A 15,256-nucleotide genomic window follows, 5' to 3' on the forward strand; every position below is an offset into this window, starting at 1 on the left:
TATTGGTTCACCCTATGAGGCCCATCAAAAACTAATAAGGAGATTTAATTTTCATGGCAAATTGAGAATCCCTTTTCTACGAATCTTACAATAAGAATGATAAGATATGTCCAAAAGAATAAATTAAGTCGTTGTGAGATTAATGGAGCCATAGAAACATTAACTAATGTAACAGTGGCATACATATTTAGAGAATGGCTAATTCATACAAAATTTTAATGAAAAAAATGATCAAAAGGAAAAAAAAACAAAGTCTAATAAATCGTGCTGTTAAAGATAATGAAGGGAAAATCAGGACAATAATCACCATTTTCATAGAGAAACTCAACAACAGACCGTGCTTGCCCATGTGCTTGGGAAAGAACCTTTTCCGGATCATCCATCTTCAGTGGATTTCTTCTAAGTTTTTCTTGCAGAGTGTATGAATCTGGTTCTACTGGATCAAATGACATCATCCTTATGAGTCCAACAGACATATGAAGCTCCGGTATTAGTTGACAGTACAATTCATAAAAATGAACAAGATCCTATTGAGAATATTTTGCTCTAGATCAAAAGTATTATTTATTTTAAATTGCATAAGATTGCTTTTATGTAAAGATAGAGGAAGTACATGATGACACATTATAAACTTTAACCCCCCATTCACTTCTGAAATAACTTTTTTCTTATTCTGGATTACAACTCCTTATTCCAAAATAACAGCTAAGCATTATAATAACCATATTCTATGATACAAATACTATTCATCAAAATTACAACTTATACCACCTACTAACTCAATTACTAATTTGACATTAATATCTATCACATCAACCTACTTTATATCAAATCAAAGGATATTTTGGTAATTTCAAAAAAAAAATTCTATCTTTTTCTTCACTTTATATCACGTCAAAAATAATTATTATACTCTTATTTCAGAAAACAAGTAAATATAGAAATAATTATTTCTAGAATAAAAAGCTCATTTTAGAAATAATAAATAATATATCTATTTTAGAATTGACCTTATTCCTAAAGCAAACGAGGTCTAATAGCATGGATGGTCATGCCGGCGGCGTACCGACACATGGCACGAGGGGTGTCGTCCCCTCCTAATAACTTCACCACTCACCATCAACCTCGTCGACCTACCCGTCGCAGATCACCGCTCGCCGTCGCTGTCACTTCATCGGGTGCCCTAGCCCGAGAGAGAAGAGAGATATCGAGAGAGAGAGAGAGAGAGAGAGAGAGAGAGAGAGAGAGAGAGAGAGAGAGGGGTTAAAAACTTAAGTTGCTCTCTCTCTCGATATATCTCTTCTCTCTCGGGCTAGGGCACCCGACGAAGCGATGGCAAGCGGCGATCGGCAAAGATGGGTACCCCTTACCTTTTTCTCTCCTTCTCTTACGGCACAATCTGTGCCTCTGGCACGGCCATCGTTGCCTAATAATGCTCAGGAAATGAAGTAGTTTTTTGGATGAATTTACCGAGGGAAACTATATACTACAAGAAATTAAGGAAGTAAATGATGACACTTTATAAACTTTACTTTATCAAATATAGATTCTAGTTGTAACTGGTCCATAGACTTATCTCTTATTGTATCTACTGATATAGTACCACTCATTTACATCAAACATCCTGATTTTGGAAACACTAAACATTTGGATATGATGTTCTCTAATTGCTCAACAATCTGATCCATACATCATTGTTAATCTTATGGCCATATTCATCTTAAGGGGTAGAGATATGACAATCACATGACACACCAAAAGTACTTTCCCATTTTAGACATCCTACTCTAGTTCTATAACTGACGCTCATCATTCGTCCGATCCAGCACTCTGATAAACGAAGAAAGAGGGGATTCGCGGCCGAGCATTAGCAAAGCAACATTCGAATAGCAAGGATGCTATGACCTCAGACCTGAGACCGATTGAAAGATATAAGAATGAATGAATCCAATGTTATCTATACCGTGTTTTTGGGCTGTCATAATGTGACACTTTAGACTTCCATCAGTCGACTTCTGTCGTCTCTGTCTATTCCGTTTAGGTTATTCATTCCTCTTTCTGTAAATACTTCGGTCTGGTCCGGTATGGAATGAACTTATAATCTGATGATCAAGATCGAATGAAGATGGATTGATGGCATAAGTATCTCTCTCTCTCATTGAACTATAATCCAAGGTAATAAAAATACACCCTCTTAGAAATTCTTATCCATAAAAAGTAAATTGTTCTCCAATTTGACACCTCAATTTACAAAAATCGTATACCCCAATAGGTCTTAGAACTAATTATCTTAAATATTTTAATTTCTAAATTTCTTCATCACAGTACTAGTTTACATGTAATGCAACCAAAAACTTCACACTAGGGCTTAATCATAATTATGCGAATTCAACAGCTGACATGAAAAACCTCTGCCCAACTCTCTCTCCCTTCCCTGACACCCCACTAAGGTATCATTCTCTTCCTTACTTTTTTTGGCTTTCAACGAACAATCTCCCAAGGCCATCTGTTGGCCATGTCATTCACTTCTTTTTTCCCTTAATCTCCAACATCAAGGAAAACATAGTCATGCTGCTATCTCCACCATATTGTCCTTTCCTACTCCTTGCTGCTATCAAGCTCCTGAGTTGCAATTGTTGGCTACCCACCTCTCCTTCTATTCTTTCTTAATTTTTGCTCACCGCTTTTTCTCCTCTCTTACTCCTTTCTTTTTCTCCATTGCATGGCCTCTTCCCTTGTCCATGATGCAACAGTGCCAACCATAGTAGGTGGCTGGCCATAGCTTCCTTCTCCCTCTTCCTTCAATTCTCCTCCAGAGACTTCCTAATCTTCTTACACCCAAACACAGGCAAAGCCATATGCAGAGCTATATCAAATTAAGGTTATTATTATTATAATGTGTGATACTTTATGCTTAAGCACATCTTTAACTTGTACATCAACAAAAGTAGTCATTTATAGCAAATTGTTAGACAAATATATTAACAGAAAAGAACATTATCTATAAACCATGCGTTGATTATGCATTTGTGGCATGAAATCCCAATATGTATTCCCTTCAAAATTCAAATTCATAACTCATAAAAAATAAAATAACATCTAGGACAGGTTTTATTGCAAATAGAAACTTATCGACTTAATCAAGAACTTTTAATTTGACATGTCTCTGAACTCTCAAAAGTAACCAAGTATCCAAGAGTATCATTTTTTACCAAAAATATGATATGTAGGGGAAGTATTTGATATGTGTGAAGTATTGGACGAGTATCATATCAAATACATAAGGGAAGTATTTTGAAGTATCCGTGTTTCGTGGAACATGACTATTGTTTAGAATCTTTAAGAAACCTACATCATGGTGCCATTTATTCAATGGTTATATGAATTTTCTTTTCTTTTGTTTTCTTGACGTTTAAGGTTTAAAAGAGTGTAGGTGTAGACAGACAAACAAGTGGCCACTTGACATCTAGAAATAAAGGCGGTTCAGAAATAAACAGATAGAACAAATAGTTGACAAAGGAAAAGTTGAAATTAAAAAATAAGTCATTAAAATAAATTCATGCATTTCTATTAAGAACCATAATAGGCCATTGAAATATAGTTAATCCAAAAACCTACCAACATTTACAAGTTACAACAAATATGAATATCAAAGGATCTAGATACTAAAACAATATAAAGTATATTGTAGAGAACCTTAGGAAGAATGAAGTGGAGCATAGGCATATTCCATCTATGTGAGTAGTAATATCAGTATCCTGCATTTATATCCATTCATTTGATGAATTATTTACTCGATAGAGATTTGAAAAGTTTGAAGTATCTCACTAAGGTTCCGTGAACATGGAGGCAATATGCATTTTGTAAATTTGGATATTTATAACCTTATTATAATGAAGTCAATTAGTGCATGAGAAACACATGAAGTGCATATAGGAACATAGCATGAAGACAAAGTTTCCGCTAGGATGATGAAAAAGGAAATCACTGATTGTTCTGCATTTAAATCGCAGTTTGTATTGTAAGGAGTAAGGACAAGAGTGAAAATGACTAAATGAGGATATCTTTCTCTCAGTACTATCATTGGCAGGTCTGAAAATAAGGGATTTATTAGGTACACTACAACAAAGAAATATAACCATGTTTGTGGTAAAAAAACAATGACATGAGAAATTGGTTGCATAATAATCTTTCATAATCTTTACATGTTCATAGCAATAATTAGAGAAGAATGTCCACATGGAAGTTAAGGAAATCTACTAGACAAAAAAAAGCTTATTAGCATGGCACATGACAAAAATATGACCAAGATATTTCAGAATACAGTAAACTAAAAAGTGATTATTGACAATAATGCAAGTTCTTTATCAGGTTCAAGTTATCAAATCACTGAAATTCCTTTTACAATATTCTGAACAAGAAAAAAGTTTAATGGAAAGGGTCAAATATAAAAATTATAAAAGATTGAAACAATCTGATGCATTAAGCCATTAAGAAGCCACTAAACAAAAACATAGATGTTAAGCAGAAACCTCGCTCCCAGTTCAATTTAAAAGAAAATGATATAATATGTTATGGGACGAATCTGAAAGCCCAACTCATGTAGTATCACTAGATATCAGGCAAATAACAAAATTAGTATCACATACCCTGATCAACAACATCATGTGCCAATCTCTTGTTATGCAGAAACTTTCCAAGGGCATGAAACAATGTAAGTGTTTCATCTTTTCCATATGGAAAGGATACCATACAATTGAGGCTTCTCTCTTCCTGCCTTGAGACCAACGAACACTCGAGCTTATTGGATTTTAATTCAGACTGAGTAGCACTTAGTGTTGATCCAGAAAAAGGGCAGCATTCGGGCTTTATAGTATAGTATTGTAAAGATGTTATTGCATGTCTGATGTCACCTCCACTCGCTTTTGCTATCTGATCTATCAATTCAGCAGTCACATCACACTTCTCTTCTTTGCATATTCTAACAAGAGATTTCTTGATGGAATTTACGGTAACTGGGTTGAAGGTGACCTGAAATATATTTACTAGTGTGTTTCGATTATTTGAGGTAACTAAAATTTTGTAACAAAATTTCTTGCCTAGTTCAGTGATTATTATTTCCTAGAAACAGTACATGAAATGGCACCTTATGGGCGCCAGCTCCTTGAAGTGAGGATTCAACCTCTTCCCAACAGAATGCTGAGCTTCCAGTAGACTCAGTTTTATGGCATTGAGTAATCAATATAATTGTTGGAACTTGAGTCCACCGGGTAAGATCTGTTAAGCACTTCCTTAATCTTACAAAAGCAACTCTTCCATTTGTCATAGGGATGTCATCAATCAAGAGAATAATTGGTTTCCTTGGTTCTGCAGAGCTGATTGATTGAAGCAATGAGTACTTTCTTATCTTCTCAACAAAGTTTTCAAACTCTTCCAACTTCGAAATATAATGTACACCTAAGAAAGAAGTTACCATCAGTTGCATGCTTTCTAAAGTAAATGTAGAAAGCCAAGTAGCTCCAAATGATGAATTGTGTAACAGAAAAGAGCACCTGAATTGACATTATGCACATGTTCTTGCCAAAGTGTGGGTGTGGGAGTCGTCCACTCATACAGTACAGCTCCAAGCTCTGACGCAATTACATGAATAGTTGCCTGAAAGGAGGACTACAACTTTATAAAACTATGTAGTTAGAAAATAAGTAAATGTACAGAAAAAGAAACTATTTGGTAAAGGATGAAATGAAGAAATTATTCAGATTAAAGATCAGCAAATTCAGGAAAGTAGAATGTTTTCCATAAATGACTACTGAATTTTTAAGCCAAAAGATAACAGTAGTGACTACAAGCATCTTTCCAAAATATTAAATCAATATTGAAGAAATTTCCCTGCAAAATCACCCCAACCCAAGTAAACAAATATTAATATCCCGATTCCCGATTAGTCTATTCTCCAAGACAAGCTAGTCTTCTTGGACTATCCCTCAGAAAATATTCAGTAACTACAAGCACAAGGGACAGTAAAACATTCCATTAACATTATAATTGAACAGATATTTATGATTTTGTGCCTTCTTCAATGATCCAACACACCATCTCTTAATTAGCTAAATAAAAAAAAAAGAAAATCACATGTAAAAGACCAACATACACTAAACTTCATAACAATCTAAGCTACTCAACAATTTTTGCTATCACTGGATTGGAACATAAATACTGTAGGAGTCTACAGGAGTCCACATATTGGTTACCTTCCTAAACTTTAGCATGTCCTATATTCTTCTCAACTTTAACTACAGTATATTTCTGCACCTGACATCTAATGCTAAAGATCCCAGTGACCTAGAAATCCTTCATAAAACCAGGCTGCAGGTGATACAGTAGGGAAAGCAATTTAAGTAATAAGGGCCAACTACATATAATGATAATTCTGCAAAGAAGAAAACAAAGAGAGATTACGAGGAGAAAAGAAAACATACAGATTTTCCAACTCCAGCTTGTCCAGTGAGAACAAGAGTATGGTTCCCCCAACTTGGCTGCTAATAAAGAATAAAGGTAAGTCTTTCAAAGTGTTAGTAATGGGTTCACAATGGAGAAGGTAAACTTTAATATCAAAAGATAATTGATCCTATTGAAAAATATACATTTATTATTTTGACTCAAAACTGTTATAAACATAAGTAGACCTGTGCCTTCATCAAAACATTATTCTGGTCAATTTTAGTATCTTGTCTATGGAACTGCTGATACATGGAACTAAAAACACAAGAAATTTGCAAAATCTTCCAAATTTATGATTATGACAGGCATTAGTAGAAAAGGTTGCTCCACTTAATAAACCAGAAACAACTCTTAATAAAGACTTATAATCAGCGGCGGCAACAACAAGAAGAAAGTATGCAAATCCTTGCTCTTAGTCAAGCACATTTCCATCCAACCAAATCCTACCCTGTGTTTTTTCACTACTACTTCTCAACACATTTTCCAGCTTTACTCCTCAAGGAACTTGCACCATAAATGAGATCCCACTTCCTTACCGAAGTGTTTTGTGGTGCCTTGTGAGACATAATCTGAGGGCACTCCTTTTTTTCCAATATCCCACAAATTGTCTGGGAAAGTATGTTCTACAAATCAGTGATGGCCGTGCCACCATCGGCACAGGGGGTGCCGAGCAGCACGCCCCTTATAATGTTTTTAATTTAGGATATTTAGAGATGTTTTTGGGTCTTTGGTATGTCAATTTTTAATTTTTTGTCTAAATATATGTATTAAAATTTAAAATCTACATTACAATGTTTTATCTTTAAATTGTTTTTGTAAATAACATATTTTATTAAAGATAAAACAACAGTTGAATATAAATATTATTCAACACATAATATGATTGAATACATTCATTAAAATTAATATTAATGATTAAACACTCCATAATATGATTGAACTCCATAATATAATTGAACACATAATAACATTCAATACATAATTGATAATAGTTCAATAATTAAAACTAATATATAGTTGAACGTAGAATGACGAGGAGGATCAAAGACTTCATTTGCTAGCACAAGAATAACATAGGAATGTTGCGTTAAATATTGTCGATATTCTTCAAAACTTATCCACTAATAATATTGCTCCTAATAATGTCTCACATAGTCTTCATAGAAATAAGAATTTTGTAATTCTTTGATGATATGATATGGATATTGAATATACACGGGAATGACCGGCACAGGCACAGGCACACCATAAGCATATATAAATTGTGGATATGGAGTATAATAAGAGTGTTGTGGCTCTGGTGGGCGTGATTGATATGATGATAATGATGATGAACTCATATTATCCTGTGGGCGCACCTCTCCTGATGTCCTGCTACCTATAGACTCAAGTCCTTCCCTCATCTGACTATAATCATATTGTGCTTGAGATGGTTCCTTTCCTTTCTTCCGTCTCTGATAAATTCGGCTTTGTGGTTATCTAGGTCTAGCAAATGAATTGTCATTCCAATTTTAAAAATGACACATAAGTTGTCATTTAAAAAATGACAAATGACAAAAGTTAATTGATGGAAATAAGAAAAAGTAAAAAAATGGGTTCTATATGTCATATCATGTTTGTTAAGAAAATAAGTAAAGTTGATTTGATAAAGATTGATAGAAATTAAAAAAAAAATTTTAAAAAGTCTCTACATCGGCACATGACCGGCACGAGGTTGTGCCGGACGGCACGTCGCCGTGCCAGACCGGCACGAATTGGCACGGCACGTGTGCCGGTCGGCACAGCTTGGCACGGGGGTGTGCCACTAGCACACCCCGTGCCAAGTGTCGTGCCTCTACTAAAATATTATTTGTAAATTTATAAAATTTAATTGCAAGTTAACCATTTTAAACTCATATTAAACATATCAATAAATTATATTAAATAATAATTATTTCACCTGTGTTTACGAATAATTTTTTTTCAGAGTTAGTTTTTTGTGAGCCATGGCAAAAAAGGTGCTCTTTTCTAATAAAAATTGTTTATTTATTGGAAGAGAGGAGAGAGAAGATTGACAAAACTTAAAGATGATAGATTTAAGTCATGTCAAGGGTAAAATTAGAATAAATTTAAAATAATATTAAAATTTATATCTTAGTATTTATTTGGAGAGGTGGCACCAAACTAAATTAGGATTAAAAAAAAGATAATTTGTTGTTTGGTTACTGAATCAAGTTAGAACCCCCTCTAAACTCAAACCAAACAAGCTGGTCGATATGCGTTACCTTATAGTGGTCCACTAGTTAATTACACATATGGATCAATAGGATCTAGTACTTATTATGCATGTATCACCCGCTTCTATTTAAACCATCTTTTAATTATTTGAAATGCTCGAAAAAAACTCAGCAACCATGTATTACTGTGTGAGCATTCTCACATACTCATCTAATTTTTCTTATATATACTTTCATTAATCAAACTTTTGAATATAGTCTTAGATACAAACATATAATCCATCACAACTAATACATTGACATCATGGATCCCCAAATCGGCCGATCCTGAGTCTGATCAACTGATCCGGACCCGAAACCAGTCTGACTGGTTTCAATCTGGGATCGGCCGTATCGGCCGAATATAATAATATTGGCTGAAATTATTTTTTTTAAGATTCACGTTGAATCTTAAAATGTATCTAACCTAGAAGACATTAGTAATTAATGTCATCAACTACCTTCTTTTTAAATTTTTTATTTTTACCCTCTATCTCTCACACGCACTTCCCTCCTACTCTTCATCAACACCTTTGACGACCGATTCGGTGAGCTCCTCCGGCTAGTCCACAAAGTGAACTCAAGTAAGTTTTTTTTTCTCATTTCTCTTTTTCCTCTTTCTTACCCACTTTTTAGCTCCACTTTTCTTACCACTATAGAACAACAGTGAAAAGAGATATCTCTTCATGTTGTTTGGCGGTAGTAATCTATAAATATGAAAAATTATCTAATTAAAGTCGAAATTCATTATAGTTTTGAGTGAGTTTTTTCTTTAGTTTTTAGGCTTCATATATGACTCATTTTTATTTTCTTTTCTTATATTTCCATTATTTTCTATAAATTTTTAGATTTTTTCTGCATTGTAAATAATATTTAAAATTTTACGTAATTAAAAATAGTCTAATCCGATACGAGCAACTGATACGGCCAATACAACTGACATGTATCTTTTTTTTTAACGATCGATCCCGATCCCGATACCGAGAACACATGGAAAAGAAAGGAAAAAAAATCTTTAATGTCTAGGGCTCCAAAATAATTCATCTTGCCATGACATTCTGATCAAGCTTGAACTTCAAGAACTAGCCTAAGAGAGATGTCATGAAGTTCAAGTCCCTTGACTCAAAAAAAAGTAGACCTCATAACTCATGAGAAATAACTCTTCCTTTCAGGAGTGGAGAAAAAACAGATCAAGTTATTAGTAGGAGTAGAAAGATTATCTTAGAATGAATTAGTATCATTGACAACTCAAAAGTTGTTAAACCATGGTTAAGTCAAGCATCAATAAGCAAAAAATGGCATATTGTCCTCATTGGTCAAGATTTTCAGTCTTTGGGAAATAGCACAATCATCCAATATGTAGGCCTTCATTTGATCCACATGAACATTAACACTCACTGATTCTAGTAACATACTATCGAGTCAGACCTTTCAAATCATAGATGTGGATCATGGACCTATTACTGGGAAGATTCTTGATACTCACAATCACAATTAGAAGGGAAAGTGACCATTAAAGCATTCTTCAGACTTGTGTAAATCATGCTATAATATCATATGGCAACTCATTGAGATAGATCTTGCTTGTTGCAGAACTCTATTGCAAATTATACAATTCTTTAGGCAATCTTCTGATTGAGCCAGTTTGACAGAACATATAGCTTCTTATCCAACATTTCTGAGCCATAAATACAGTGGGGAACTATATTTTCAGTATCCACCAAACTGCAGACTATATTTTCAGTAAAAGTGGTCATCTTGTTGTTATGCTGGTATATTAGAAATATGACCTACTTACTAAGTCCATTAAAATTGTAAACTGGAAAGAAAGTTATTTTTTCTTAAACGGAACACAAATTTATGCCATTTCTTGATCACAAATATAGAAATCTTTTTCCTTGTTTCTTTGAGATTTGCAACTAAATATGTCTAGGAAGAGCAATATGTCTGCAGACTGTAGCACTACACCATTATTATGGAGTTTCCATGATTGGATTCATGACCAAAACATGCTGATGGCAAACCTTACCATTTGTGCTAATCTATGCCCTTATATGTTGCAATCAAGTAATCAAGTGATGTTGGAGATCATCTTCAATCCAAATCATATGTTAGTATTATAAAGTTAAATAAAAGGAAAAAAAAACTAAAAAATTATTTGGAAAAACAGAAATATGAATTATCATCGATTATGCGGCATGCTCTGTTCTAGATAAAGGTGTGTTTGGTTGCTAGAAAGTGAAATTCAATCAAATGTCTCACTATGGTAAAGTGATTCCCTTCTTTCAAGAAAAAAAAATCATAAAAAAGTGCAGCTATTTTTGATAGGTAAAGAAATCATTTCTTTAATTTATTTTTTGCAACCAAATATCAAAAGTAGAGCAGTTCTTAAAAGTGGATACTTTCTTCCTCTACTTTCTAGTAACATAACACCCCATTAAGAAAAGTAGAAAGTTGCTTGACTAAATGCGTTCACATTAACAGAGAGCTATAATATTTATAAATTTTATCAAGGATTGTTGTGTCAACCGACATATACAATGCCAGCACAGTACTGGCACATGGCACAAGGGTTCCACACAGCACCCCTCATCTTGCCTCCTACGGACTGCTATGAAGTATTGCCATTGTCGAGCTCCACAATCTCCGTCACTACTACTGTTGTCGAGCTCTACAGTTACAATCATCATCTTTGCAAGTCATTTTATTTTCGACCCCATTTGGGTTGTCTTCCTCGTTCATCATAGGGCAAGGTCGACAGAGGAGGATGAAGGTGGAGCTTGATAAGGATGACTGTGGAGCTCGACAACAGGAACGCTCTCTCTCTCCCCACTATTTTTCTCGCGGCAAGGTTGACAAGTGATACAGCACATGCTATGCCGACCACTAACCTGCACAGCCATCCTTAAAATTCTACATGGCATGGATACATGATTGCAAAATGGATGGCTGCAAAAACTAAAGTATTAAATGTCATGTCATTGTATTGCATCATCATTTTTATGTCTATTTACAATAACTAACTTTGTCATACATCTCTTACGTCTGAACAAATTTAATAAAGTCCCATAATATGTATATCATGCCAATTCATATAGAAGATTCATTGTTTGAAAGAAAAGATTTCACTAGTAATGAAATGAAAATCACCTTTGATATCTTCACTCTTTCATCTAACCACTTTTTGACTTCTTCAACCTATTTGAAAAAAAAAAATGAAGAGAAAAAGAAGAATAATATTAGCAAATACATCTTAAGTTAATAAAGTTCAAATTTAATATAGCTTTAATTTTTAATAAATAAGTGGCTACTGAATTCTCACAATAATCTCAATACTATAACAAGAGTTTCTTTGACCCATTGATGCTGGCCACTTTGACTTGTGGTTCGAAACTGGAGGTCAGTGAAACAGAAAAAGAACGGCAGGAAAAATATGAAAATACTTAAATAAATATAAGATAATAAAAAGTTCATACTAGTGACCTGGTTATAGAAGAAACACATAATATAGACAGTAGAAGTAGTTACAAGTAATGACAAGCAGCTAGCCTAGACAACTAGTTTAATACTTTAATGGTAAACCCAGCTCCTTATAACTTATGGACTATGGTTGGTATCACTAAAAGTAAAAAAATTTAAGTCTCAACTCACAAGTGTTGTTATCAGTAATTAACATATGAGGGAATATAACAAACATCAGCAAACACACATCATTAATGACACAAACATCGCCAACTAATCTGGAACTATTAACTTTGTATGGAAAGACCCAAAAAAAAAAAAAATATTATCTGTTACATCTGAAATCAGAGAGCCAGAATGTATTTACAGCTATGAAGATCTCAATAGTATATTGAACCTATTGCGTAAGGAGTAGTTCATCAGGGTCTAGCGATCAAGGGCTCCAACAAAAAAGCCGTGGCTATAGAGCAGTGGAACGGGTTATAAATGTTCTTGTATCTACCTTTATAGTGCATTAGTTTTGATTCTTGGAAAAGATATGTGGTTTTTGGCCTTAGTTAATAGGGGTTTTCCACAAAAAATCTTGTATCCGTTTGTGTGATTGTTTTGATTTTCGCTTTGGGTCACAATTGTCTTCCATTGAGCTATGCTAAATTGACTTAGAAAACCATATCCTTGACCATCTGTAAAAAATTTTGAGGTATAAATAAAATAGATTTAAATGGTGATCTTACACATTAAAAGGAAGTTTCTTCAGTTCCATTTTCTGCACATCAGAGAGTATAGAAGGAAAAGAAAGTAGTTACTCAATTCCTTTACCTTAATACTGTTACAAGAATTAGTTCTTTCCCATTGAAAGTTATGTGTATATATACATCATATGAAGCTATCCCTCAGACACAATTATAAGGATATCTGACTATACATAGCCATTAGCAAATACCAAGCATTATTTTCCTTAGAAGAACAGCAAAAGAGAATGTCCATTTCCCTACAGAATTCAAAAGAAATCAAGATTACAGCTAAATAGGCAGCTTCTCAAAAGCACGCCTAGATTTTTTCCAAACAAAATTCCAATGCTGCTTTGGTTAGTATATCCTTGCCCATAACAAGATAAAAGAAACATTTTATACTTACAAATTCATTTTTAGAATTGTGCAAGTGCATGTACATAAGATTCAAAAACAAGTAGAATTCAAGACTTCAAGTACAGGTTCAGTTCAAGCTTCTAGTATATTACATTTACAAAAGTTGTAGCGTGTACCATCTACTTCAGTGCCCATTACAGCAGCAACCTTCTACTTTCAAAAAAAATGAAACAATTTTGTCAAAAAAAATTTGTTACTTTCTTTAGCCTTTTAGATGTTTGTTACCAACTCTTTACTGGTCAACTATTTGCAATATCCTACATTTATCCTCGTGATTTTATATAAAGTTTAGCTCCAAGAAATATGATAAGTTGAATAGTTGATAACTTTCAAAGGTAGAGGATTCTGTCTCTGAGCAACAATTGCAACAAAAGGAACTTAGATTACAGAATAGAACTAGTATCAAACCATAAGTTGAAAGGCAAAAAGGGAATTAGGAGGTGATACAAAAGATTAGTGAAGAAAACAAGAACCTTCTTTTTATGAACAGCAAGATCTGCCAAGGAACGGGGCTTATGTTTATCAACCCAAAGTTCTTTCCTGTCATATGTAGTAAGACCTGTTTAGAAGTGCTCTCTTCAGCAGATAGCCAGAAATCATTTAGGGACATACAATTACAGGACAGCTAATTCATGTTCTATACATATCATTTGAAAAGAATAAATCAGAAGGGCAATTGTATACAATTACAGGACAGCTAATTCAAATCATTTAGGGATCATTTAGGGACTGATCTTTACTCAGAATCTAAGAGCTATTTGCAAGAAAAATATGATAAAGTGTATGAGAATAATGATGAAAATGGAAAGGTTACTTATTACTCATGGATAGAGTTGATCGTCTCAGCTCAATTATAGAAATGGTATAGTTACTTAGCTATCCTTGAATATTCTTCTCAATTATAATCTTTGATCATCTTAGCTCCCATATGCATGTGTATAGCTTCCGCTCAAACCAATAAAAATGTATTTCTTAGGAATAAAGTTTCCTTGTACACTTAACAAACAGTTTCTATGAAATACAGATGTCCTGAATCAAGTTTTATAAGGCAAACTTCATAATGTACATGATTTTTTGCTCTGCTCCACTAGGAAATGCCTTCAGAAAAACTGCCTCAAACTTCAATCTCCGGGAGCTGGCATGTTCAAACTTGCTCATGTAGACCATGTTCCTTTTAATGTGCAGAAATCAGGCCTCACTAATTCATTTTCGGTAATATAATGTTTAATTTAAAAGGTTAGTTTGCTCAGAAGAAATGGAGACATTTCCCGAATGCCATAACATCCATGAAATTTTAACTTGTTTTACGAGTGAACAAATTACATTGGTTATGAATGTATGAAAATTTACTTGCGGGCCCAGAGGCACTGTAGTAAGAATTCAAATGTAGAAACAAGTATCTTGTGATAGGATCTAGACACAATCCTGCTTATCAAATCCAAGTTCCTAAAGGCATGCAATCTAGTGATGGGCAATTTGGATCATCATCATGACTTCATAACATAAATCAATCTGTCATTTACTCCTTTTAATGCTAACTCACCAACTATTCTAAAAGCTGAAGTTGTAAGAGAATAATAATTTTTTATTTGTATTCTAACATTTTCCCTCATTTCTAGGCTTGAGACATTTATTAGGCCCAAAAAATAGAATTGACCTAAACGGTGGAGATTTTATATTTTAAACAACAAATGGACTTAGTAGGATTTAAACTCAGAATCTCTGCTCTGATACCATGTTAACTTACCAATTATATCAAAATCTTAAGTTGTTAGAGAACGGTGATTTTATATTTAATATTCTAACATATGCCATAAACAGTAAGATGCTTTCAAATGAAGGGGTATACCTATTTAAGATATGATAAGAAGTTAGACGATGATGCTAACA

General features: G+C 33.8%; 1 protein-coding gene across 4 annotated transcripts in view; it reads right to left on the reverse strand.

Moving 5' to 3' along the window:
* Window positions 1-15,256, reverse strand: part of LOC140799324 (cell cycle checkpoint protein RAD17) — a 28,319-nt gene that overhangs the window by 9,079 nt on the left and 3,984 nt on the right. The window contains exons 3-9 of one of the 4 annotated variants that reach the window (XM_073153614.1): window positions 13,840-13,925; window positions 11,907-11,954; window positions 6,480-6,539; window positions 5,553-5,655; window positions 5,147-5,457; window positions 4,650-5,031; window positions 308-433 (exon numbers count right to left, since the gene is read on the reverse strand). In XM_073153614.1, coding sequence (XP_073009715.1) covers window positions 308-433; window positions 4,650-5,031; window positions 5,147-5,457; window positions 5,553-5,655; window positions 6,480-6,539; window positions 11,907-11,954; window positions 13,840-13,925 — 1,116 coding nt within the window. Of the gene's footprint in view, window positions 1-307; window positions 437-4,649; window positions 5,032-5,146; window positions 5,458-5,552; window positions 5,656-6,479; window positions 6,540-11,906; window positions 11,955-13,839; window positions 13,926-15,256 lie in introns of all 4 variants that reach the window. The other 3 variants (XM_073153615.1, XM_073153613.1, XM_073153612.1) reach the window with 3 other exon arrangements.

Source organism: Typha latifolia, chromosome 12, assembly GCF_019914945.1.
Source record: "Typha latifolia isolate L0001 chromosome 12, TyphaL0001v2, whole genome shotgun sequence".
Taxonomy (NCBI): Eukaryota; Viridiplantae; Streptophyta; class Magnoliopsida; order Poales; family Typhaceae; genus Typha; species Typha latifolia.